Below are 26375 nucleotides of genomic sequence, written 5' to 3'. Positions count from 1 at the left end.
GGGACACAGGGCACTGGAGGGACACTGAACATCCCACTGCCATCATCCTCTCCAGCAGCCACAGCCCGCACAGCTCTGGGAGTCGGGTCGTGACATCACCATTTTATCCAGGAAGTGAAGCCTTGATGCAGTAGTAAGTGCAGGGAAATAAGCACTTAATAAGCATTTCCCGTAATAAGTGTTTATTGGTGATTTGTATAACTTTTGGGGGGCAATACAATACTTTAATAAACATTTTCACCAGACTTCTCCTTTAAAGCTGCTCCTCAGAAAGCCTTTGCCACTGGAAAGCTTTACTACACGTTAAAGAAGCCGGATGACCCAGAGCCCAACACTGCAGAAGTGAGCTTTTTATCTTTAGGGGGACAACTCCCCAGGCTCCCTAGCCACAGGAGAATAAACCTAAAACTGGGGCGTCGAGAGGTGTGTCAGCTTTCTATTTTGTTCAGCGGTGGGAGGACCTCTCCAGGGGTGCTGTAATGGGTGCAGGGGTAAAATAGGTCTCCATATAACTGATGTCTTACCCGATTTCCCAGTGGCTAAGATATAACTTTTATTGTTGTTATTTTGAAATATATATCTCTATGCAAAAGTGTGAGTGCAAAATTAAAATATCAGTGAGACAGCTTGTGGTACAGTGGGTCCTTATTGTTACCATGTGGCATTAATTCATGCCACAATGGTGTTTAGTATAGAGTGTCAATAAGACTAAACCATGTACCTTATCCTCCCAAAGGAGATTGAAGCAAAAGAGACAATGGGCAATATTGTAATCGAAAAACTACACAGCGTTGGATAAGCACAAAACACCTCCGCTGTGTTGTGTTACCAAGGGCTTATGTGAGTATTGCGGTTAAGAGTCGCTATATGGCTAGGTACCTGCCTACAGTTTAGAGCGATTTTGTATACGCTTGCTAGTCCTCGCTATCTAGGCATCTAGGATTGATCCAACAGATCTATACCTCCCGGCTTCAGCAAGGGTTCATTATCCTTGAAATAGAGTCAGTTATTTCTCTCTATAGAATAACTATATTTAAAGCAGCATTCATGTACTACAAAATCATCCTTACCTGTAAATGCAACTCTTTATCCAACTGGCTGATGCCTTGTGCCAACTTTGCCAGTTGTTCTGCAATCACGGCCTGGTGAATGGACTGGGAAGTATAGGTTTTGACATCAAAGTCATCGCGTAGAAAATCAGTGTAGCAATCTGAAAAACAAAGATTTGTCACTGAAATACCAAAACATAGAACTAACTAGGCTTAGTCAGAAGATGTGCAACACATTTTTGACTATTTGTTATGATTGTACAAAAAAAATATTTTTAGTAGTATGCGGTCGCAAGTCGAAGCTTAGGACAGAAGATCACTTAGTCCAGGGATGGGGAACCTTTGGCCCTCCAGCTGTTGCAAAACTACAATTCCCATCATGCCTGGACAGCCAAAGCTAAGGCTTCGGCTGTCCAGGCATGATGGAAATTGTAGTTTTTCAACAGCTGGAGGGCCAGAGGTTCCCCTTCACTGACTTAGTCAAATTGTAGTAAAAATTGCACAAAACATGCACAAAAAAACCCAATAAAATAAAGCACAAGTGGTTTTTGAGCTCTCACATTGATTTCAATTGGAGAAAACCATGCTACTTGCAGGCAGGACCTCATCAAAAAGTGACATGTCATTTATTAAGCAGAAGCAAATGGAAGGCTTTCACTGAAACTGTAGAGATGGGGATGGAGCGGTCTGGCATCATACTGTAGAGCTGGGGATGGAGCGATCTGACATCATACTGTAGAGCTGGGGATGGAGCGGTCTGACATCATACTGTAGAGCTGGGGATGGAGGGGTCTGACATCATACTGTAGAGCTGGGGATGGAGCGGTCTGACATCATACTGTAGAGCTGGGGATGGAGTGGTCTGGCATCATACTGTAGAGCTGGGGATGAGGCAGTCTGGCATCATACTGCAGAGCTGGGGATGGAGCGGTCTGGCATCATACTGCAGAGCTGGGGATGGAGCGGTCTGGCATCATACTGCAGAGCTGGGGATGAGGCAGTCTGACATCATACTGTAGAGCTGGGGAAGGAGCGGTCTGACATCATACTGTAGAGCTGGGGATGGAGCGGTCTGACATCATACTGTAGAGCTGGGGATGGAGCATTCTGACATCATACTGTAGAGCTGGGGATGGAGCGGTCTGACATCATACTGTAGAGCTGGGGATGGAGCGGTCTGACATCATACTGTAGAGCTGGGGATGGAGCATTCTGACATCATACTGTAGAGCTGGGGATGGAGCGGTCTGATATCATACTGTAGAGCTGGGGATGGAGCGGTCTGACATCATACTGTAGAGCTGGGGATGGAGCGGTCTGACATCATACTGTAGAGCTGGGGATGGAGCATTCTGACATCATACTGTAGAGCTGGGGATGGAGCGGTCTGACATCATACTGTAGAGCTGGGGATGGAGCGGTCTGACATCATACTGTAGAGCTGGGGATGGAGCATTCTGACATCATACTGTAGAGCTGGGGATGGAGCGGTCTGATATCATACTGTAGAGCTGGGGATGGAGCGGTCTGACATCATACTGTAGAGCTGGGGATGGAGCGGTCTGACATCATACTGTAGAGCTGGGGATGGAGCGGTCTGACATCATACTGTAGAGCTGGGGATGGAGCATTCTGACATCATACTGTAGAGCTGGGGATGGTGCGGTCTGACATCATACTGTAGAGCTGGGGATGGAGCGGTCTGACATCATACTGTAGAGCTGGGGATGGAGCGGTCTGACATCATACTGTAGAGATGGGGATGGAGCATTCTGACATCATACTGTAGAGCTGGGGATGGAGCGGTCTGACATCATACTGTAGAGCTGGGGATGGTGCGGTCTGACATCATACTGTAGAGCTGGGGATGGAGCGGTCTGACATCATACTGTAGCGCTGGGGATGGAGCGGTCTGACATCATACTGTAGAGCTGGGGATGGAGCATTCTGACATCATACTGTAGCGCTGGGGATGGAGCGGTCTGACATCATACTGTAGACATGGGGATGGAGCGGTCTGACATCATACTGTAGACATGGGGATGGAGGGGTCTGACATCATACTGTAGCGCTGGGGATGTTTTAAAGGAATTGGAATACATGTTAAAGGGTATCCAGGCTTAGAAAAGCATGGCACTTTCCTCCAGAAACAGCCCCACTCATGCCCTCAGTTTGGGTGGGATTTTACAGCTCACTTTCACTGAAGTGAATGGAGCAGAGTTGTAATACCACACACAACCTGAGGGCAGATGTGGTGCTATTTTTGCAATAAACTGTGCTTTTTGTAATGGTAGATTTGAGCTTAACCTAAGTGTGCTGGATAGGAGAACCCAGGGTGACAGGATAGCTGCTATGCTGCATTAGTGTGAGGTGCATAATGGATGGCTATGTCACAGCATGCCTTATGTCTGCTGCTGGTCAGGTGACCGGTCACTATGTATCCAATGCCACTAAATGCCTGGGACCATCCGTGATACATAGGGACAGGGCAGCCCCAGCGCTGTGTGTGCCGGCATACAGAGCACAAGCAGCCGTCTGTCTGTGTCCAGTCCCCGCACTCACCGTCCCGCATCATCTCTCTGACTGACGCCGCTCCTACCATCAAGTCTATAGAACTCTTTTTGCCCTCCATGTTGGCTTCAGGGCTGTCACTGCCAACCAGGAGCCACGTCATCAGCCTGCGCCCGGTGACGTCACTGGTAAACAACGTGTTCAGGAAGGAGGAAGGCGCCGGCTGACGGCTCTTGTGGACGATTACAGCGCAGGTAGAGCGGGGATGTCCTGTGTAGTGTACCATGTATGGCTGCTATGGAGCTGTATACCTACATAGATGACCGGTTACCAATGCACAATAGACGCATGTAGCTGAGCTGAATTAGCTTATTTTCTGCACCCGGATAACGCAGACACAGCCCAGTGACTTATTAAACAGATTCACCCGCAGTCCTATGTAAAACCACTGATATATTAGCTAAATCACTAGTGCTGGGTATTCTCACCATGAGAGGGTACTTCACCATTAGTAATAGGTACTTCCCAGCTGTCCTGACTAGTGTTCAGACATCTGTCAATATGTTCCAGTTTGGCCACTGGAAGGCTTGGCATTAGATTACCAGTGGCTGCAGAAATTGGATGGTGCCAGGGAGCAATGGATACAACCTATGATCATGTCCATGTTTTGCTGCCTACCCTAGGGTGTCATCCAATCTCTGCAGCCACTGGTAATAAAACGCACAGCTTTCCATTTGCAAACTGGAACATTTTGAGAGATTGGCTCAACACTAGTCCTGAGCACTTGTAGCCACATAGCTAAAGCAGTCTATAGCCCAGTGCTTCTCAATTCCAGTCCTCAGGCCTTACCAACAGGTCATGTTTTGAGGATTTTCCATACAAAGACACCTGTGATAATACCTGATGCTCTGAGTACAATTATATCACCTGTGCAATACTAAGGAAATCCTCAAAACATGACCTGTTGGTGAGGCCTGAGAACTTGAATTGAGAAGCACTGCTATAGCCTATTATTTACAGGTACAGGATCTGCTGCAGGCATCAGTGTAACTAGTTGATGGAACACAGCATAGGACATTTACTGTTGATCCTGTATGTGTGAACAAACCCTAAAAGAGATCATGTTGGTCCCGATCAGTACCAGTGCCCACCAGAAGAGAGGGGGGGGGGGGTCATGTCTTTAAATGAACGGCCACTATGAACGCTTCTAAGAATATGAGGGACTTGTGCTGCTGATGCCAGTAGGAAAAAATGTAATTTTACGATGTATGAACAACAGCTGCTGTTTGGTTCTCAAAAACAAGGGCTGTTGTAGTAAGTGTCAAACAACATGTTAATTATTTCCATGTCCATACCAAACAACAGCTGTTGTTCAATACACTGTTGAACGGCCATTGTTTTAAATCTGTGATTAAGTAACTGTTGTTTTATTCTGATTATTTTATAGATCTTTTATGCTGCTATGCATCTTCAACAAGGAGACAATCAAGCATGTCTTCCACAGAACCCAGCAGATTTATTTAGCTCCACCAGTACAGTAAAGATATGTGCACCAATGGTACGATATTCTAAGTAAGTGCTGCTCAGTACTAAGAAGCCTTCATATTTAGGAGTCTTTATTTATGGCTAGTTTTATATGCAACTTTTTGCACAAATCTACACAAGCTCTAAGCAACTTGTAAGCTTTTAGTGCAACATTGTGTAGATTTTTGTAGATTCACACTGCATACATCTTAAGTAAATTATCCACATGCTACACAAAAACTAAAACTGTTCATACTTGTACTGTATTGAGGTACTTCATCAGTGGTTCCGGGAAGCAGTTTGCCAACAAGAGTAGTGAGGCATATAAGGTGGTTCTTAAAAAAAAAAAAAGTCCCAGAATCACGTTTAAAATAACCTTTACTAGATATGCATTAAAATCTATTAAAAATGTGTATTCTACACAGAGGGCACAATCAACAAATAAACAGAGTGTTGAATCTCCAAGTCCAAACAGATGGCTCCAGCTATGCTCAATGGCGTTAGAAATGTCAGAAGCCAAAAGGATAATATAAGCAGTAGTCAGATATAAATAAACACCGTCTCAGATAATATAAACAGTAGTCAGATATACACAAACAACGTCTCTGTGCATTTCACCCACAATGTTGCTGTGGGATCATCAGGAGACCACTAAGAAACTCTATAATTATAATATATCAGTTAGAGGGTTTGGATTCATAAACACCCACTATACAATGGGAGGGGGGGGAGTGTAAACCTGTGGGGCTTCAGATGTTTTCTTAGTATATACTCTATACACATAGATGTACAAAAATCAACGCCACACAACAGATTGCAGTTATCATTCAAAACATATGTCTGCAAAAAGAATAGACCGATAGATCAAGTGTGATAACATCCTTGTTTGCACTGGACACATAGATATAAAGAGCTCACGGGAACCAATATGGCCACTAAAGTACACGGCCTCCGATAAGCGCTTGGAGCGCCAAGTTAAAGTGGCCAAAATCCACAGAGCCCCAGTGTGCTGTGCAATAGCAATGGCATAAATGAATGAATGGCAGTAATCAATGGGGATAGGGACGAAACCATAGAACAGGAATGACGGGGAGGAGGGGAAACAGAACATAAATGTACTTACAGACTATTGCAGGAGGGTCCCGATGTAGCATGGAGAGCGTTGGACCGAACTCTGCGTTCCAAGCACATGTGCATTCAGTTGGCTCGCCCAATATGACAGAGCCGTTTGATGCCACGTGCTAACATGTCCTGTAGCGTGGGTTGGAATGCATCTTGCGTTCCACCCACTATGTATTGGTGATACTCAATATAGATAGAAAATATAAGGAAGGTGTAGGGACGGGGCTAACTGCTTGTATTAGTAATAAGATAAATCAGAAATCCAGTGAAATAATATTTTGACACTCCTTCTACATCAACTAGTTATGTAGCTCGTAACTTTTATCTTCAGGAAAGGGGACAAGGAGATAATCGTTATTGAAATCAAAAACTGTACACTCGCAGATCTCTATGATGCAAATATATAAAGATGTAATACTCTATGTCCCATCTAGTAAAGAATCGACATACTATACTGTGGCCAAACAGATAAATAAAAAGGAAAAAAATATATATGTGTGTGTGTATATATATATATATATATATATATATATATATATATATATATATATACATATATATGTGTGTGTGTATATTAGTAAAGTATTGGACGGTGTCTAGTAAACCAGGATAGGGAAAATTAAATAGAAGTCCCTCCCTGCCTACATAAATCTAAAAATCCCTACACTAGCAGCAGCATCCTATAACTTCTCTAAATTCCTAATTAATACGGAGCACTCCGCCTAAAAAGATCGACCCCATCCGGAACCTGTCCCTACATTCCTGAAGCGTTCCCCTCAACTAGTGTGGTAAGTATGGGTTAGAATCCCTATCCAAATACTGCACAGAAACAACTCGGTAGAAAAATGATAATAATTAAACACAGAGTAGATATGAGGATCCCCTTACTAAATAGGGGGCAAATAAAATAACTATATGGCAGCTTCACCTGCTGATGTCATGTTAGCTGTAACTTCCAGGAAGTCTCGCTATCAAAAAGTATTTGCATTAGCCAAGGAATTAGTGATGAGGTAGACTAGTTTTAGCTAAGATAGAAAAAATGGAGAACATTAAAGTGCTAGAGGGCACATTATGTACAAAGGTGTAGAGATATCTCCCATGGTCTAAATGAAGCAGGTGATTCTTACTATTAAGATAACTGGAATCCTGGCATAGCCAATTAAACTCGGTGTGGTCCATTGGGTGAAGCCATTGTGCTAGTGTAACCAGTCTTTTCTATCTTCATAGTTAATTATAGGTTGTTTCTTCTGCTTACTTTACTAGACTGGCATTCAGGAACCTGGTAAGAAAGTATGGCTGTGACTTGTGCTATTCACCAATGATAGTTGCTGCAGACTTCATCAAATCAGCTAAAGCCAGAGACAGTGAATTCACTACAAACCAAGGTATTGGTGAGCCAAGAACCACGGGGAACATTTATAAAAAGTTTTAAAATATACACTGGTGTAAACCGCCCACAGCAACCAATCACTGCTCAGCTTTCAATTTACCAAAGCTGAGCTGTGATTGGTTGCTTTGGACAGTTTATACCAGTGTATATCTTACACCTTCTAATAAATCTCTCTCCATATCTTTACAACTTAAGGCTGGGTTCACACTACGTATATTTCAGTCAGTATTGTGGTCCTTATATTGCAACCAAAACCAGGAGTGGATTCAAAACACAGAAAGGATCTGTTCACACAATGTTGAAATTGAGTGGATGGCCGCCATTTAATGGCAAATATTTGCTGTTATTTTAAAACAACGGCTGTTATATTGAAATAATGGCAGTTATTTACCGTTATATGGCGGCCATCCACTCAATTTCAACATTGTGTGAACAGATCCTTTCTGTGTTTTTAAAGAAGTCCGTCCAAAATTTATTTTTTATATGTTATTACTGATAGAAAGTTATACAATTTTCTAATGTACATTAATTATGGGAAATGCTCATATACTGCTATTTCCCTTAATTTAGTGTATCAGGAAGTGTTAGAATTATCTCTAAAGCAGTGACGTCACGACGACAGGTGTAATTCCTATGGAGTGTCCAGCAGGGGGCGCACTATATATAGAAGTCAATGAGTACCATTGACTTCTATATATAGTGCGCCCCTGCTGGACACTCCATTGGATTTACAATGGATGTGTATGTAAATGTAGTATACAGTGTTTTTGATTGAATACATTTATGAAATACTTTGGGGAGCAAGTGTCCTTGCTCCCCAAAGTATTCCATAAATGTAAGCAATCAGTACATAACAGTGAACCCGCCGAACCGCCGCCGCCCGCCCACCGCTACCGAACGCCCGCCGCTCTGGACTACTGAACTACTACTCTCCCCACCTGCTCATAGCATGAGCAGGTGATGGGAGAGTAGTAGCCGGGTTATATCTCCGAGATTGCCTCCGCTGATGCCGTGCAGGGGAGCCGCTCATCACTGCAGCCATCATCCCCCTCCTGCTGCTTCCTTACTCTATCTCAGACATATAATCCGGCTGCTACTCTCCCATCACCTGCGCATGCTATGAGCAGGTGGGGAGAGTAGTAGTTCGCCGCCGCCGCTGATGCTGCCGTGCAGGGGGAGCCGCACATCACTGCAGCCATCATCCCCCTCCGCTCCCCCCTCCTGCTGCTTCCTTACACTATCTGATGGCTGACTCCCCGCCCGGCCACCGACACGTGTGATCGGAGAGTGGCGGCCGGGCGGGAGTCAGCCATCAGATAGTGTAAGGAAGCAGCAGGAGGGGGGAGCGGAGGGGGATGATGGCTGCAGTGATGAGCGGCTCCCCTGTGCGGCATCAGCGGCGGCGGCGATCTCGGAGATATAACCCGGCTACTACTCACCCATCACCTGCTCATGCTATGAGCAGGTGGGGAGAGTAGTAGTTCAGTAGTCCAGCGGTGGGCGTTCGGTAGCGGCGGTTCGGCGGGCTCACTGTTATGTACTGATTGCTTACATTTATGGAATACTTTGGGGAGCAAGGACACTTGCTCCCCAAAGTATTTCATAAATGTATTCAATCAAAAACACTGTATACTACATTTACATACACATCCATTGTAATTCCAATGGAGTGTCCAGCAGGGGCGCACTATATATAGAAGTCAATGGTACTCATTGACTTCTATATACAGAGCGCCCCCTGCTGGACACTCCATAGGAATTACACCTTTTGTCCTGACGTCACTGCTTCAGAGAGAATTCTAACACTTCCTGATACACTAAATTAAGGGAAATAGCAGTATATGAGCATTTCCCATAATTAATGTACATTAGAAAATTGTATAACTTTCCATCAGTAATAACATATAAAAAATAAATTTTGGCCGGACTTCTCCTTTAATCCACTTCTGGTTTTGGTTGCAATATGAGGACCACAATACTGACTGAAATATACGTAGTGTGAACCCAGCCTAAAAGGAATCTTTTTTAGGCATAAATATTTTAACTTGTAAAAGGGAAGGGAGAGTGTGGGAGATGATGGTGGTTGTATCAGTGGTGGACCGATGTTGATGAGCTGACTTATCACAGTCATTGGTGGTCATGAGGATTTCTGCAGGGGGCCAAACTGCTCTCTTCGCATCATTCTCACATGAACACTCAGACACCGACCATTTAAACTCTTTGACATTTCACTGACATGTCAAAAGTTTTTTCTAATGACAGGTACTGCAGTCTGAAAATTTTGTAAAAGTGGTAGGTTTTACAGAGAAACCTATAGGTGGGTAACTTGCAGGGACCCTAAAATTCTTTGTCTTGAATAAAATATCTCTTTTAGCAAAGAATATTGGAGTGCTGATATTCCTGAGCAGATTTCGGACATGTCAGTCAGGATCTCTTATTGTAGTAGTATCTAAATCTAAGACAAAGCTTATGTAAATTGGCTATATAAAATGGTAATGATAGCTTATAAAATTGCCTGTGTGTAGTCATTATTCCACCGCTCCATAAAGTGAGTTGTATGTTGTTATCTTTTTCTAAGAGATTTTATTTTCTATCTTATTTTACTGAATGATCCACTTTAAACCTTGTAACATTCATATTTCACATGTTTCTTTAGCAGATCAGCCAGTTGTTGTACAGTTTGCTGCTAAGGACGCCCATGTGTTGGCTGATGCAGCCTTGCTTGTCTGCCCTTTTGCTGGAGGTATTGATCTTAATTGTGGGTGCCCTCAGAGGTAAGGCTGAAATGTCTTCATCCTGCTGTATGAAGATCATTTGTCTATTGTCATCATACAATGTTTTTAGGGGATAGTATTAATACTACTAATACTGGCACTTTAATACAGTCATTTAGAAAATGTGATAATCTGGTCCTACTTTCCAACTGCAGTTAAATGTAGAGTTTACCAGACTAGTTGTAAAATTCCAAACAGAGATTGAAAATTGCTCTTAATTAACTACCTACGCAGAAGAAGGATTGTATGGCGCGAGTTCAATTCCAGTATGCAGCAGACATCCACTACTAATAGCTGACATCAGCGATCCTTCTCATGTCAATCATTTCACCATTTAAAAGGTCCAAATGATAGGTGCTTCATCGATCAGGTGTTGGATCTGCACCCCTGCAATGTGATTGCGAGGTACAAAATTTTTATTAAAGTATTGAATTGCCCCCCAAAAGTTATACAAATCCCCAATATACACTTATTACGGAAAATGCTTATTAAGTGCTTTTTTTCCCTGCACTTCCTACTGCATCAAGGCTTCACTTCCTGGATAACATGGTGATGTCACGACCTGACTCCAAGAGCTGTGCAGGCTGTGGCTGGAGAGGAGGATGGCAGGGGGATGCTCAGTGTCCCTCCAGTGCCCTGCGTCCCTCAGTGTCCTCCTGCCATTATCCTTTCCAGCAGCCACAGCCCACACAGCTTTGGAAGTCGGGTCGTGACATCACCATGTTATCCAGGAAGTGAAGCCTTGATGCAGTAGTAAATGCAGGGGAAAAGCACTTTATAAGCATTTCCCATAGTAAGTGTATTCTGGTGATTTGTATAAATTTTGCGGGGCAATACAATACTTTAATAAAAAGTATTTTATATTTAAGGACGGGGCCTATTTTCGTTTTTGCGTTTTCGGTTTTTCCTCCTTGTGTTTAAAAGGCCATAGAACTTGCATTTTTCCACCTAGAAACCCACATGAGCCCTTATTTTTTGCGTCACTAATTGTACTTTGTAATGACAGGCTGAATTTTTGCATTTGGTACACTACGAAACCAGAAAAAATTCAATGTGTGGTGAAATTGAAAAAAAACCTGCATTTCTTTTATTTGGGGGAACTTTGTTTTTACGTCATTCGCCCTGGGATAAAACTGACTTGTTATGCATGTTCCTCAAGTCGTTACGATTAAAACGATATATAACATGTATAACTTATATTGTATCTGATGGCCTGTAAAAAATTCAAACCATTGTTAACAAATATACGTTCCTTAAAATCGCTCCATTCCCAGGCTCATAGCGCTTTTATTCTTGGGTCTATGGGGCTGTGTCAGGTGTCATTTTTTGTGCCATGATGTTTACTTTCTATCGGTACCTTGATTGCGCATATACGACTTTTTGATCGCTTTTTATTAAATTTTTTCTGTATTTGATGCGACCAAAAATGCGCAATTTTGCACTTTGAGATTTTTTTGCGCTGACACCGTTTACCGTGCGAGATCAGGAATGTGATGAATTAATAGTTCGGGCGATTACGCACGCGGCGATACCAAACATGTTTATTTATTTATTTTTTACTTTTATTTAAAACCTGGGAAAAGGGGGGTGATTCAGACTTTTATTAGGGGAGGGGGCTTTTTACTATAAACAACACTTTTTTTTTTTTTTACACATATACTAGAAGCCCCCCTAGGGGACTTCTGGTATATATACTTTGATCTCTCATTGAGATCTTTGCTGTATAGATATACAGCAAAGATCAATGAGATAGGCACTCGTTTGCTTTCGGCTGCTGCAGCCGGAAACAAACGAGTGCCGAGCCGGGGACGGCGCCATCTTGGATGAGTCCCCGGCCGGCATCAGACAGGGAGATCGCTCCTCCCCCACTAGACCCCAGGGAACGGTAATCGGAGGCAGCTGTCAACTTTGACAACTGCCTCCGATTAGCTAATTAGCGGGCACGGCGGTCCCGGGCTACACGTGGCACCCGGGACCGCGGCGCTTCAAAGAGGTTAAAGGACAACTACGGTGAGAAGCTTTTTCTCAGTAATTGAAGTACATTACAAAGTGTAATCTTTTTCCCCCTCAACCCCCCCACCAGGAAGTGAAATCAACTCATTCTTACCTAATGACTTGACCCCAGGCTTTTCTGTGGCAGCCATTTTGTGACAATGACATCATCAAGAGGGAAACTGGTCTAAGCCCTGTTAGGCCAGCCTCCCTTTGTCAGATGACTCAGGTGGCCCAGCTCTGTATTGACTGAGCAAGCTGTAAGCCATCTAACAGTTTTACAGAGTCAGTTAGACATTGCAGGAGACAAAGTGCATCATGGGAAAGCCCAAACCGGGAAGTGAATAAAAAAGGAAGACACTAACTTGATCTTCAGTTCAGTTTTTTTTATCAGCACCGGAGTTGTCCTTTAAAGAGTTCTAATCAGTTGCTATGAACTTTTAAAAGAATCTCACTATAAGGGTACAAACCCACTTGACGTATTTGCTGCGTGAATCAGTCTTAAAAATAAGCAGGCAAAACGCAGGTTGGCTTTATACGATTGTTCTGTGTTAAAATACGCAATTGCGTATTTTTGAAGCGCGAAGCTTGTTGTTAGCAAAGCATCAGTTATTAACAACCTTTGCAAAAAACGCATGTAGCTTCACGCTTCAAAAATACGCAATTGCGTATTTTAACAACTGATGCTTTGCTAACAACAAGCTTCACACTTCAAAAATACGCAATTGCGTATTTTAACGCAGAACAATCGTATAAAGCCAACCTGCGTTTTGCCTGCTTATTTTTAAGACTGATTCACGCAGCAAATACGTCAAGTGGGTTTGTACCCTTAGGGTACAAACACACACGCGTATACGCAGCGTATTTACTGCTGCAATACGCAACAGATATGCAGCAGATATGCAGCAGATTAGATCTAAATAACTGAACACAGCATCAAATCTGCTGCAGATCTGCTGCGTATCTGCTGCGTATACGGTGTGTGTGTTTGTACCCTTAGGGTACAAACACACACGGCTTTTTACACTGCGTATTTGCTGCTGCCATATGCAGCAGATACACAGCAGATACGCAGCAGATTAGATCTAAATAACTGAACACAGTATCAAATCTGCTGCGTATCTGCTGCGTATCTGCTGTGTGTGTTTGTACCCTTAGGGTGCAAACACACACACCGTATACGCAGCTTATTTTTTTGCTGCGATACGCAGCTGATTAGATCTAAATAACTGAACACAGCATCAAATCTGCACCATCAAATCTGCTGCAGATCTGCTGCTGATCCTGTACGTGTGAATGCACCCTTAGGGTCCATTAACACACAGGATCTGCATTAGATTTAATATTGTTGTTATGAAGTTGCAGATTTGATGCTATGTTCAATCATTTAGTTACATTGATATCTACAGCATAAAATTTACTGCAATAAATCTGCAACATCAGATCTGCTGCTGATTCTATACATGTGAGAGGACAATAAGGTTGTGTTCCCACATGTATTCGTGTATCTGTCTCCAATTCCTATGCACTGGTGCGAGGACTTTCCTCAACACCACGTGGCCATTACGAAATGTAAGGGGTTGTGATTTCAAATGAATGTGTTTGCATAAATGTGGGAACACAGCATGAGACACTTTGATATATCTCCCTCTATGTACATGTGCTTTTTTAGACTATTTTATTGTACCAGGCTTTAAGGCTCACATATGATGTTAGCCGTTAACTGAAATTTTCCTCTTGCAAAGTGTTATGTTTTTCTATACCAGGCTATATATTACCAGTCGTACCATGTAAACAGTGACCAAGCAATAAAAAAGGGCTCGATTATTAGACTTTCTGGATTATCAGATTCTAGTTTACCTGAATTTGGCTACATATATAAATATAGTTTCAGGGTAGATTCACACGTATGATATCACAGCTGATTTTGTGTTGCAAGCTTCTCACAATGAAATCCTCTGTCTGTGTAGCTCAGTCATTAGCCTGAAATTGATTTTATTTTGTGATAGGTGGGCACTGTCTGAAGGTTACGGCGCAAGCCTAATAAACCAGCCTCTGTTAGTCAGTGACATGGTAAAACAAGTGCGTAGCCGAGTTGAGAATGAAAGATTTTCTGTCTCAATCAAAATAAGGTATGCTGTATTGTTGCTGTATTCACGTGTGAGTTATTTAATATGTAATGTATAAACGATATTCTATTCTATTCTCCTATTATTTAGTGAATGTAAAATCTATTACAGACATATAATATCTTGACTTCTGAGGTACCATAGATATAATATTTTAGAACTGTTACGATTTTACATGCTAGAATCCAAATTGCACTCACAGTAGGAGCCTGAGTATGTTTCCTGAACATAGTAAAATAATAAGATAAGCACACAATGCCCCAACAAAGGTACGGAACCAGAGATTAGACTGTATGGTGAAATCCGCTGCGATTCCCGTACATATGTGAAGGCACCCTAAAAGGACATTTATGGCTTTCAGAATATTAGTCATAGTCACATCTTCCCTTATTGTGTTCTGTGCCATTTTAGGATCCATGCAGACCTTGCAAAAACAGTTGACCTTTGTCGGAAAGCAGAGGCTGCTGGTGTTTCTTGGATCACTGTGCATGGAAGGCTGTCTGAAGAAAGACATCAGCCTGTACATTATGATGCAATAAAAATACTAAAAGACAGCTTATCAATACCTGTGGTGGCCAATGGAGACATCAAGAGCTTAAAAGAAGCTGAGAATATTCTTCAGATAACAGGAGCTGATGGTAAGGTGTTGCATAACTTCCTTCTGGTAATATCTGTATATGTGCTTTATGGCAGGTGTAATGAAAGAGAGTTAAAGCCAATGAATACTTTTTAAAGATTTTTGTTTTAACTGAAATGCATTGACTTTGGGCTACATTTTTGTGCAAATTTTGTGCAAAAATTGGTGTGGTTTGTTTCATGCATGATTGCAGCAAAATCCAATTTAGAGGAGAAGTCCGGACATTTTTTTTATTTTGCAGCCGACAGGGGGAAACTTAATACAAAATCCTAAGTTACCTCTCCACGTGCCTGCGCATTGCCGCTACAAAGGCTCCGGGACCTCAGCTGGAAGGCATTTTTCCGACTGATGGATTGCACGCTTAGCCAATCAGTGACTGCAGCGGTGTCCCACCTCAGTCACTGGTTAGCTGAGAGGGCAGTGAATCAACTGGTCGTGATGTCGGCTGAGAGAAGATCCCGGAGCCTGGTGGGGGTCCTGGAGCCGCAATCCATCGCTGGAGAGGTAAGTTAACATTGTTTTTTGTGTTCCCCTCTGCCTTTTTTTTTAACAAAAAAGTCCCTTAAAATAGTTTTATTAGGTTTTACTTTTTTTTTTTATTAGAAAACATGGAGCAAATGAAATATGTCATGTAAACAGTGTTTTAGATGGCAAGTTACTGAAAGGGTTACTCTGGGCACGACACTTTAAAAAAAATATATATTTTTAAATAATAAAGCACACTTACCTCCCTGGCTCTAGCCCTGATGCCAATATCCTGATGCTCCCTCACACTATTAGGTCACTTCCAGGTCCTGGGGCCGTGGCATTGCAGGCCTGTCCAGCCAATCAGCAGTTGCAGCAGTGTCAGTCGTTGATTGGCTGGGCTAGCCTGCAACATCATGGCTCCAGAAGCTGCAAGTGGCTTAACAGTGGGGTGGAGCAGCAGGATAGCAGCAGCAATAGGGAGGTAAGTATGCATTATTATTTAAAAAAATAAAAACCTCACCGGGCATATGTCAAGAAAGTACTTTCCCAGGAGTACCCCTTTAAAGACAAACATATCAAAGAAACGAATAGAAAATATGTATAATAAGCTAAATTTAATAAGGTAATTTTCTGATGATAAATTTCTTTTAAAGGGAACCTGTCACTATAAAATTGTTATTTAAGCTATCAGTATTATGTTATGGAGCAGAAGGAGCTGAGTGGATTCATATATATCTTTATGGGAAAAGATTCAGCATAACTTGTAATTTATTGATTGAAATCGCTGATGTTTTCATGCTAAGGAGTCCAGTCCATTGAGTGACACTGTCCACTGGACTCCTTAACACAGAATGAGCAGGGATTTCTATCAACGTTTTACAAGTTATACTGAATCTTTTCCCACAGACGATATATATCAATCTGCTCAGTTCTTCCTTCTGTATAACATGATGGTGATAGATTAGATGGTATTGTCTTGGTGACAAGTTCCCTTTAATGTAGAAATGTTTGCTATTGTATTAGCTTGTGGACATTGTTTAAAAGCATAATTATGAGGTTGATTCAGCAATAGGGAGAGGCTTATCTGATGTATGAAAATGAATTGCACCACATGCATTAAGGAGTAATCCTATCATAGGATCAGGTATAGCTACTTATAGCAATGTTGACAATTCAATGGCACAGAAGAAAATGCTGTGTGTGTAGTTAGGTCTTATAATTGTTTATTATTTTAAGTTATTTAGAACATACATCACACATTTTGATTCCATTTTCAGGTGTGATGGCAGCAAGGGGTCTTTTGGCAAACCCAGCCATGTTTGCAGGATACGAGGAAACACCCATGGCCTGTATTCAAGACTGGATTGACATTGCTCTGGAACATGGAACACCATTCACATGTTTTCATCATCACCTGATGTACATGATGGAGAGAATAACCTCAAAGCAAGAGAAGAGGGTTTTCAATGTCCTGTCTAGTACGTCTGCAGTTGTAGATTATTTAAGGGACACTTACGGAATGTGATGGGCTATTGGGCCCATTTCTGTTCCATTATTATTTGGAGCAGTGATGCACATGAGAACTCAGCCTAGTTGGGAATACTGTGATTCACTGCTATGGTTTCTTCTGCAAACTTCTCTAAAGACAGAGTTGTACCTTCATTTGGCTCCCACGGAGCTACTGCTACAATCTGCCTGGTTTTAAGTCTTTGTTTGGTCAATTGAGAATATCAATATTATGGCAGGATTATCAATGGTTTTTATCGTCTTTTGACAGAGCTTTGAAGACCTCCTTCACACATCGTATTTTGGTCATTATTGGGTCAGAAACAAATCTTTCCATGATAGTTTTTCTCTTTTTCTGTTACGCTATTGGTTTTGGCTCGGAATACGATGTGTAAAAGGGGCCTTATATACATGCTGTTCATTTGTTGTTATGTTTTTGTCCATATATGCTTGCGTTACTTACTATTACGACCCACTCTTTGCAATACAGTCTTGCTATCAATCATTCTCTTTAAGGCTATGTTCACATTATGTATAAGCAGCGGCTGTTGTTTGACATGTTCATTTAGCCGACACTGATATATTGGCCGCAGAAACATCATTTTATTTTAATTGGAATGGAGGCACATTTGGGTGTGCCTCCACTCCAATTAACCATTGAAGTCTATGCAGTGTATGGCCGTCAGAACGCCATATATTGTGTAAGCGAAGCAGGAACAACAGCCATAGTTTGCACTCTAGCAGCCATGCCATTTCACTCTAGCAGACATGTCAATTATTCCCGTGGCTGTATTTGCACAACAGTCATTGTTCATACAGTGTGTAAAAAACGGCCGTTGTTCTCTATAGGTTTCAGTGCAGTGCATTATTTTTAAGGCCGTTATTTTATTCTCTACAACGGCCGTTCTTGTCTTAAAAAATACACTGTGTGAACGTAGCCTAAAGGTCATTAAGTTCATGTACTGTTTTTCTCTTTTATATTCCCTCATTTTAAAAGTCTCATAGGGGGTTATTCTATCTCGTACCATTTACTGATACATCTTTTAGTGTATGTTCACACTGAGGAATAGGCAAGCAACTGAAGAGGAAAGTTTTGTGCTTGAAATTCCTCGCCTGTTCAATTAATTTGGAATTAAAGCCCCATTGACTTCTTTAGGATTTCTCAAGTAGAAACCACCCAAAGAACTCACATGTCAGTTCTTTGGGAGGAAAGTGGATCCACGATGGAAAATTCTGCAGAGCGGAAATTACATTGAACACAATGGGACATTGCTATGTTCATAATTAACGGGCGGAATTTCAAGCAGAAACTGTGAGAAATTAAGCACAGATTCCACTTCAAATTCCTCAGTGTGATTATACTTTAATGCTGGCTTTGCAGTCATTGCCTATAGAGACGGCTTAGGGGCTTAGCCTGCTTTATATGCAGCGGACGCTGGTTTTATCTTACAGCTGACACCTGCCTTTAGACTTTATTCTGGCAGTTTATCCTTTTGAATGCTATGATTAATAGAGTTTGCATAAATATCTGCCTGAGGCCATTTATAGGCCCCCATTCCCGCCATGGTAAATCTGGTAAAACAGTCTGCCTGAGGTCTTATTTTATAGATGTTTATATTTGTTTGAAAGTAAGGCTAGGTTCGCACTGTTTTCCCACCCATTTCAGAGTTTACATACATTTAATTTTAAAGTACAGAACATGGTCAACCATGCTTTGGTGTTTTTCAATCTGTGTTGTTTTTTTTTTATATAATGAAAAACGGAATTTTGCAGTATGACATACCATAGCATTTTTTACCATAAGTTTTTGCATCTGTTTTTTTCCTTTAAAGGTACACATTAAACTGATAGAAAAAACGGAGTGTAAACCTAGCCTAACAGGCTATTTTGGCAATTTAATCAAAAGAGGGACATTGTATTGTATATATATGGTTTTTTTTTAAATAAAGTTAGTTAAATTCTTTTTTTTTTCTTTTAATTTGTCTATGGATAGTACATTTTTACTTTTCTTTGTTCACCACTAGAGGGCTAACATGTCACTAGTCAATAAATGTAATCATACTCAACAAGACATAAAGGAAAAACAAAAATAATCAGTTATTACACTGCCTAAACCACATTCTAAAGCTCAATCAATGAAATATTCTAATTGTAATTTTTTTGATTACATAGTAGAATGCATTGAGGCAAATAAATCATAAAAATGAATGTAAATATAAATGAATATTTCATGGACGTCTGCATTTGGTATGATACTCAAAATTAAACTTGAAAATCAAATCATTAGCCCATGCAACTTTGGTGGATAAAGAAATGAGGGTTAGTAGTGTGTGTGGCCTCCACGCGTTTGTATGACCTCCTGACAGCGGCTGGCCATGTTCCTGATAAAGTGGCAGATCTCTGAGGGATCTCCTCCTAGTACTGGAATAAAGCATCAGACAACAGTCTGTGAAGCAACATGTCATTGGTGGATGAACGAGACATGATGTCCTAGATGTGTTTGATTGGATTCAGGTCTGGGAAATGGTCCATAGCATCAATGCCTTCATCATGCAGTAACTGCTGACACACTTTAGCCACATGAGTCTAAGCATTGCCATGCATCAGAAGGAACCCAGGGCCCATTTCACGTGCATATGGTCTCACAATGGTTCTGAGGATCTCATCCCGGTAGCTAATAGCAATCAGGGTATTTTGACTGTAGTACTCTGGCTAGCAAATGGAGAGCTGTGCGGTCCTTCAAATAAATGCCTCCCCACACCATTACTGACTCACTGCCAAACTGTTCATACTGGGGGTCGTTGCAGTGAAGGTCCTCCACGGCGTATCGGGACTGTCACGTCTTTAACCTGCTCAGCGTGATATGCCAATTGCCCTGAACAGTGTTGGGCTGTAAGAGAATATGTCTTGCTGGGAGTGATAGTCTTGCAGTCTTTTAATATAAGCTCTAACCTATGTAGATTACAAGGTATTCATTCTGATGAACTGCTGGGCTTCAGAAACAGGCTTCACGTTTAATAGAAACAATTTATTTCCTGTACTCAGATACCCCCAAGACTTATGGTAAGGATACTTGGACCAATCAGCAGTTCCAGAGAAAATTCATACAGGACACCTATAACAAAAAGATCTGCACAGCTGAATGCAATATTGGGTGTTCAGTTACTAAACCAATAAGTAAATTACGCATGAAAGAGTATATGTTACATACGAAGACTGTTACATCATTTCAATCCAAAAGAGGTATGTTTTAGGGTCCATTTACACCAGGCATGTCCAAAGTCCGGCCGGAGGGCCATTTGCGGCCCGCGTTCCGAACTTTTACGGCCCCCCAGGTATCCAGCTTGCTATTATCTGCCTGTGTTATAAAGCATATAGCATGTAGCATGTAAAATGGTCGGCCCTCGCACATGTTCACTTCATCAAATTTGGCACTCTTCGAAAAAAGTTTGGACATGCCTGATTTACACAGAAAGATTATCTGACAGATTATCTGCCAAAGATTTGAAGCCAAAGCCAGGAATGGATTTGAAAAGAGGAGAAATCTCAGACTTTCCTTTATGACCTGATCTCTGTTTATAGTCCGTTCCTGGCTTTGGCTTCAAACCTTTGGCAGATAATCTGTCAGATAATCTTTCTGTGTAAATGGACCCTTACTGATGCACGCTCAAACCTCTGTTCTCAGAGAACATTCCGTTCTGGGAGGTTGTTTCAGAGTCGAGCTGTGTTTTCTTGTAGGGAATAATGTAAAGCTGTTAAATTGTTTTTTACACTCCATGAGTCAGGTACAGAGCCCATGGAGTGTTAAAGGCTGATGCCCAGCAAGTAAAAAGTTAAAGCTTTCTGCTCTTGAGTGGGAAATCTTATTTGGAGCTCATTATGACAGGAGTCCCCGCTCTTGTAAACAATGATGCCCATACACCTTAAATAACTTGTTCAGCCAACATTTATCTCTCCCAGATTTGTTCCGATACCCAGCAAAGTTTAAGCAAACAAATCTGTGGGGGAAAAGTGTTGTTTGAATACCGAATTGTTCAAACACAGAAGTTTTGGGGAACTAAGGTACCACTGTAAACAAATTATACACTGAAATAACAGTCCTTTAAAAAAAAAAACATAGAAGAGGAACTCACAAAGAGACTGTTTATGGTAAAACAAGTCCTAGAACCCCCCCCCCCCAACACAATTAATGAAATAAAGACCATCTCCTGGATCAATATATGTGTAATGATAATGATTAACTGAGCCTACAACAAACTTTCAAAGAATGCAAATAATATATACCTAACCAAGCGCAATAAAGTGCTCAGTGCCAAATATAAAACAGTGCAATGTCAGAGCAGGGGCGTAGCTAATGTCCCTTGGGCCCTGGTGCAAGAGTTAAAAAAAAATCATTGCTTTAGATAAGTGTTGTTCAATGCCATGCTGTTGCATACTATAAATAGGCAATTCTATAATAGGAACATTAATGCAAATATCTATGATTGAAGCAAGCCTATCATGATGGCATATCCATGGGACCAGCTCTGCCACGTCGTAAAAATGCAATGTCATGTGAATTTGAGCCAATGCCCCATCACAACACTATACAATGGTATACAGAAGTTCTGTACCTTAAGGGTACAAACCCACTTGCCGGATCCGCAGCGAGTCCTCTCGCTGCGTATTTGCAGCGAGACTCGCTGCGGATCCCGGCCCTATTCTTTCAATGGCAGACAAAATCGCAGCAGGGATGAATATCCCTGCTGCGAGTTTGTCCCCAGCCCGCCCCGTTAACCTCCCGGCCGCCGGAGCATATACTTTACCTGATCCTGGCTCCGGTCTTCTCCCATCGCCCTGCAGCAGGCAGGTCCCTGTCAGTGGAGGAGGTGGGGCTTAGAGAGGGAGGAGACAACCTTAATGCAGTGCACAGACACACAGCACAGCTCACCGTGTTTATTATTATGAGAAATGTGGATAGCTGAACAGCAGGGATTCTGACAACTAGAGAGCGAACCTCGTTCGGTATTTGATTAGCGTGGCTGCTAAAGTTGGATAAAGCTCTAAGGTTGTCTGGAAAACATTGATACAGCCAATGACTATATCCATGTTTTCCACATAGCCTTAGGGCTTTATCCAACTACAGCAGCCACCGCTAATCAAATGCCGAACGATCGGGTTCGGATGGACTCGAGCATGCTCGAGGTTCGCTCATCTCTACAGACAACTGAGGTAGAGGAAAACTCCACCACAGGGACCCACCAGGAGATTCCCTGGTCCGCTGTGGGCCAGTCAAAGCCTGAGCACCAGCCTCTCCATAAGTGCAGAGGTAAGCAGAGCATGCAATCACATGAATGTCACTAAAGGTTGCAATACAGATGAAGACACAACCAGAAGCCTGGAGTGGTAAGTGACATCTTCCCAAAGAAGATCTTAACACCCATCTTTTTCATAGGTGTTCTGCTTTTTCTAGAGGGTTAAGTGGGGATGCTATGTATCCCCACTTAACCCCTTCCTTGCAGGTCTGAGCACACTGCTCATTGTTCCCAGCGAGTAAAGGATTAATTTCTACCTGTACCTGTACTGTGACATACCTAATTAGATCAAAATAGGGGTTCCACACAGTACTGACCTGGTGTGGTCATATCCATGGACAACTGAACCTCTGGCCTCAGAATAACTTTCATGCTGATCGGGTCAGTGTGCTTTGTAACAAGTGCACTTTAATTTGGGTTTGTTACCCCTGCTTGGCAAACTAAGCAGAACCTATACAGTGTATGCCTCAGGCTCAGATGCAGTACTGACACTGGCCTGCTAGGGAGCTGACGCTTTCTAAGTCAGGAACCCTGTTTGGAGCAGGGATCACCATTATTACGATGGGAGTTCAGGAACCAAGGTGTACACTGAAATAAAATTCCCTTCCCACAGTAAAAACACATAAAAGGGAAACTCACAATAAGACTGTTTATGATAAAACAAGCCCCAGAACCCCTCAACACAAATAATGAAGTAAAGACCAGCTCCCGGATCAATATATGTGTAATGATTAACCGAGCCTACAATAAACCTTCAGAGAAAGCAAATGACATATACCTAACAAAGCCCAACGAAGTACTGAGTGCCAAATATGATATAGTGCAATGTCAGAGTAAACAGAAGTTTGCATAAGTTTATTATCTTAGACCTCTATATACAGTAGTTACCTTATTTACACCATACAGTGATTACACATTACATGAAAACTGCACTGAACAAAACAGAAAGATATCACCAAAAATACCATTACAAATCGCCACATCATGACCGCTATCATTACAAGCCTATAACAGAGTGCAGTTACATACACTGACTCACAGGTGGCGTCTTCTCCGATCAGAGTCTGTCACCTTTTCTTTTTCTCTCCATCCAGCCTGGGCCACCTTGAAGTCTTCTCCTGGCTGTGAATCCTCTCTCTGGAATCAGCAAGACAAATATTTTAGGCTTCAACACATACAATAGTTAGGTTCCTTGTACCCCTATATAGTAGTTACACCCCTCTGTACCCCTATATAGTAGTTACACTTCTCTGTACCCCTATATAGTAGTTACACCCCTCTGTGCCCCCTTAGTTTTAAGGTGTCCCTGTGGCATATAGACCACATGTGCTCCTCCAGTTATATACAGCCCTCCTGTGCGCTCCCCCATTAGTATATAGACCCCTGTGTGCTCCCCCAGTAGTATATAGCCCCCTGTGGGCTCCACAGATGTATATAGCCCCCTTGTGCGCTCCCCCAGTAGTATATAGCCCCCCTGTGCATTCCCCCAGTAGTATGTAGCCCCCTGTGCATTCTCCCAATAATATATAGCACCTCTGTGCGCTCCCCCAATAGTATATAGCCCCCCTGTGTATATAGCCCCTCTTATACTCACCTGGGTTCACGCATTCCTCTTCTCTTCACTCTTGTGGCCGCACTGCAGCAGTCACAAGAGGCCGCTCTTCCCTTCCCCTGGTGCCGGAGCACCAGTGATGTTGGGTGCCAAAGCCAGAGGGACAGTGTGGCCTCTTGTGACCGCAGGAAGTGCGGCCACAAGAGTGACTGACAGGGAGGGAGCCAATGGCTGGGGGGCGCCATGGATAGGTAAGTAGATTACCCATTCATGGCGCTCCCCCCTGACAGGCTGGTGGCCGGAGCTTGGTGCGACCACACTGGTCACACTTAGCAAAGTCCGGCCTGCTCGGGGGGACCTTTTACCAGTGGGCCCGGTGCACGTGCACCTCTAGCCCTCTGGTTAAAGCGGCCCTGTTGGGACTTCATCCGACTGGATGCATGTATCAGGGATTGGTGTGTCTGTTCCAAATAAACGCAAAGCAGGTACCTCAAAGCATGTAGACAGAGGCAATAGAGATTGAGGGTGTCATACATAGATTACAAAGAATAGAGATGTGCCTGTGGAACTCAAGTTAATATGGTTGTAGGAAAACTCCACCCACAGAAGCAGGCTTGACCTATTGTCCTGGCAAGCAGAGACATCTTTGTAAAGACCTAGCCACTAGTAATATCAGGAGATCAACTGCCCTGTCTTTTGGATACCGAGATGCCCAGCAACAAGGAAACATGACCCTAATTTAGTACTTTCCTCCATCACGCTGGGCGCACATAGGTCTTGCCAGGAGGGACACTATGCAGAATTGAGGCGGCCACGGGAACCAAGCATTCAGGAGAGATGATATGATGAAGAGTGCCTTCTTGCCACAGTAGCTCACGATCTTGCCAGTAGCTCACAATCTCCTATGGTGTAATTTCTCTCTGCCAGAAAAAAAACTTTGAAAAGAAGCCACATGTTCTAGTCCTCCCTGAAGAATCCCTCTGGGTGAGAACAGCTCCGGCTCCCACAGAAGAGGCATCCACCTCCAGAGAGAACGGCCTAGTAGGGTCTGGACAGAACAGAAGCAGAAGCAAAGGCAGACTTGAATCTAGCAGAGGCTTGATCAGCTTCAACCAGCCACTGCTTGGGGTTAACCTTTTTTTTTTTTTTTTTTTTTGGTAAGGGCCGCAATCGGCATGACCAGGGTGGAAAAATGTGGAATTAACTGCCGATAATAGTTGCCAAACCCCAGGAACCGCTGTAACGCTTGAAGACCAACAGGGACCCATGGCCTCTGTAGGTGATGATGTACCCAAGAAAAGAAAAGGTGGACTGGTGAAACATACATATCTACAACTTGGCATAGAGGCGATTGGCCCTTAGGCGCCTCAGTACTTGACGTACGTGTCCCACATGGGTCTGCAGATCTGTTAAATAAATCAAGATTTCTTCTCGATGATAAGTAAAGAAGGTCTCAGAAGATGTCATTAATGAATTCCTGGAAGACTGCTTGGGCATTGCATAACCATAAGAGCATTACCAGGAACTCAAAGTGACCATCCTTGATGTTGAAAGCAGTCTTCCATTTGTCGTCTTCATGGATTTAGATGCACGCCCCTGAGGTCAACTTTCGTGAAGATCCAAGCTCAACAAAGACGGTCAAACAACTTTAACTTCAGTGGCAGGGGATAAGGTTCTTCCCTGGAACCTTGCTGAGGCCACAATAGTTGATGCACGGCTAAGAGACCCATCCTTCTGTACAAAGAAGAAGCCAACAACTGCTGCAGATGTGAACTTACGAATGAAGCCTTTCTACAGATTTCCTTTAATGTAGGAAGACATTGCTTAAGTTTCCAGGACCGAGGGTGGGTAAACTGTACCACAAGTGGGCATAGCACCAGGAAGAAGGTCAAGGGGGAATTGTATGCCCAATGAGGTGGTAGCATGTCAGCCTGCTTCTTGTAGAACACGTCTGGAAAATTCTGGTATTGGGTGGCGATGAGCAGCTGTAAGAGGTCTGCAGACAACAGTTTTTTTTTTTAAAGAATTTATTTAAACTTTTTTCACAGAAAAAACATAACCATACGAAAGAGAAGCCAGGCACAATCCGCCCACCACATGATAAACAAAGATACATCTGAAGGTGTTATAGGTTACAAGTCTAGACAAGCTGCAATACCAAAGTAGTGAAGGATAACAGTTGTAATACGTCATACAAAACCTGGACTACTAGAGGGTGGGTGGGAGTACCTGGCCCCACAGAAAGACGAAACATTGAAGACATCACACATAACCACATGCACAAACACCAAGACAGCGCCGCACCCCCCCCCCCAAACCAGAAAGCCAACAGAAAGGCCTACACGTCTGCTGTCACATCTAGCATAAGCCAATGAATCCAGATTTTTTTAAATTTTTGGGGGCACTTGCGATGTTCATAGAGGGCCT

General features: G+C 42.7%; 2 protein-coding genes across 4 annotated transcripts in view; one reads left to right on the top strand and one right to left on the bottom strand.

Moving 5' to 3' along the window:
- Positions 1-3723, bottom strand: part of COG5 (component of oligomeric golgi complex 5) — a 225643-nt gene extending 221920 nt beyond the window's left edge. Inside the window, exons 1-2 of the mRNA XM_069977427.1 lie at positions 3612-3723; positions 1071-1210 (exon numbers count right to left, since the gene is read on the bottom strand). Of these exons, the coding sequence (XP_069833528.1) occupies positions 1071-1210; positions 3612-3723 (252 nt within the window). The remainder of the gene's footprint in view (positions 1-1070; positions 1211-3611) is intronic.
- DUS4L (dihydrouridine synthase 4 like) lies at positions 3717-19065 on the top strand. Of its 3 annotated transcripts, none has more exons than XM_069977451.1 (7): positions 3717-3814; positions 5008-5132; positions 7470-7591; positions 10256-10370; positions 14372-14494; positions 14903-15129; positions 16874-19065. In XM_069977451.1, exons 2-7 carry the CDS (start codon positions 5023-5025, stop codon positions 17119-17121), a joined length of 945 nt encoding a protein of 314 aa, XP_069833552.1. In that variant the 5' UTR covers positions 3717-3814; positions 5008-5022; the 3' UTR covers positions 17122-19065. The 3 variants fall into 3 exon arrangements, with proteins under 3 accessions (XP_069833552.1, XP_069833543.1, XP_069833558.1); XM_069977442.1 differs by having other exon boundaries at positions 10253-10370; XM_069977457.1 differs by lacking the exon at positions 3717-3814 and having other exon boundaries at positions 5032-5118; positions 10253-10370.
- The last annotated feature ends 7310 nt before the right edge of the window (positions 19066-26375 follow it).

Source organism: Dendropsophus ebraccatus, chromosome 1 (assembly GCF_027789765.1).
Source record: "Dendropsophus ebraccatus isolate aDenEbr1 chromosome 1, aDenEbr1.pat, whole genome shotgun sequence".
NCBI lineage: Eukaryota > Metazoa > Chordata > Amphibia > Anura > Hylidae > Dendropsophus > Dendropsophus ebraccatus.
The sequence above is the reverse complement of the archived record's forward strand: the minus strand, read 5'-3'. Positions and strand labels throughout refer to the sequence as shown.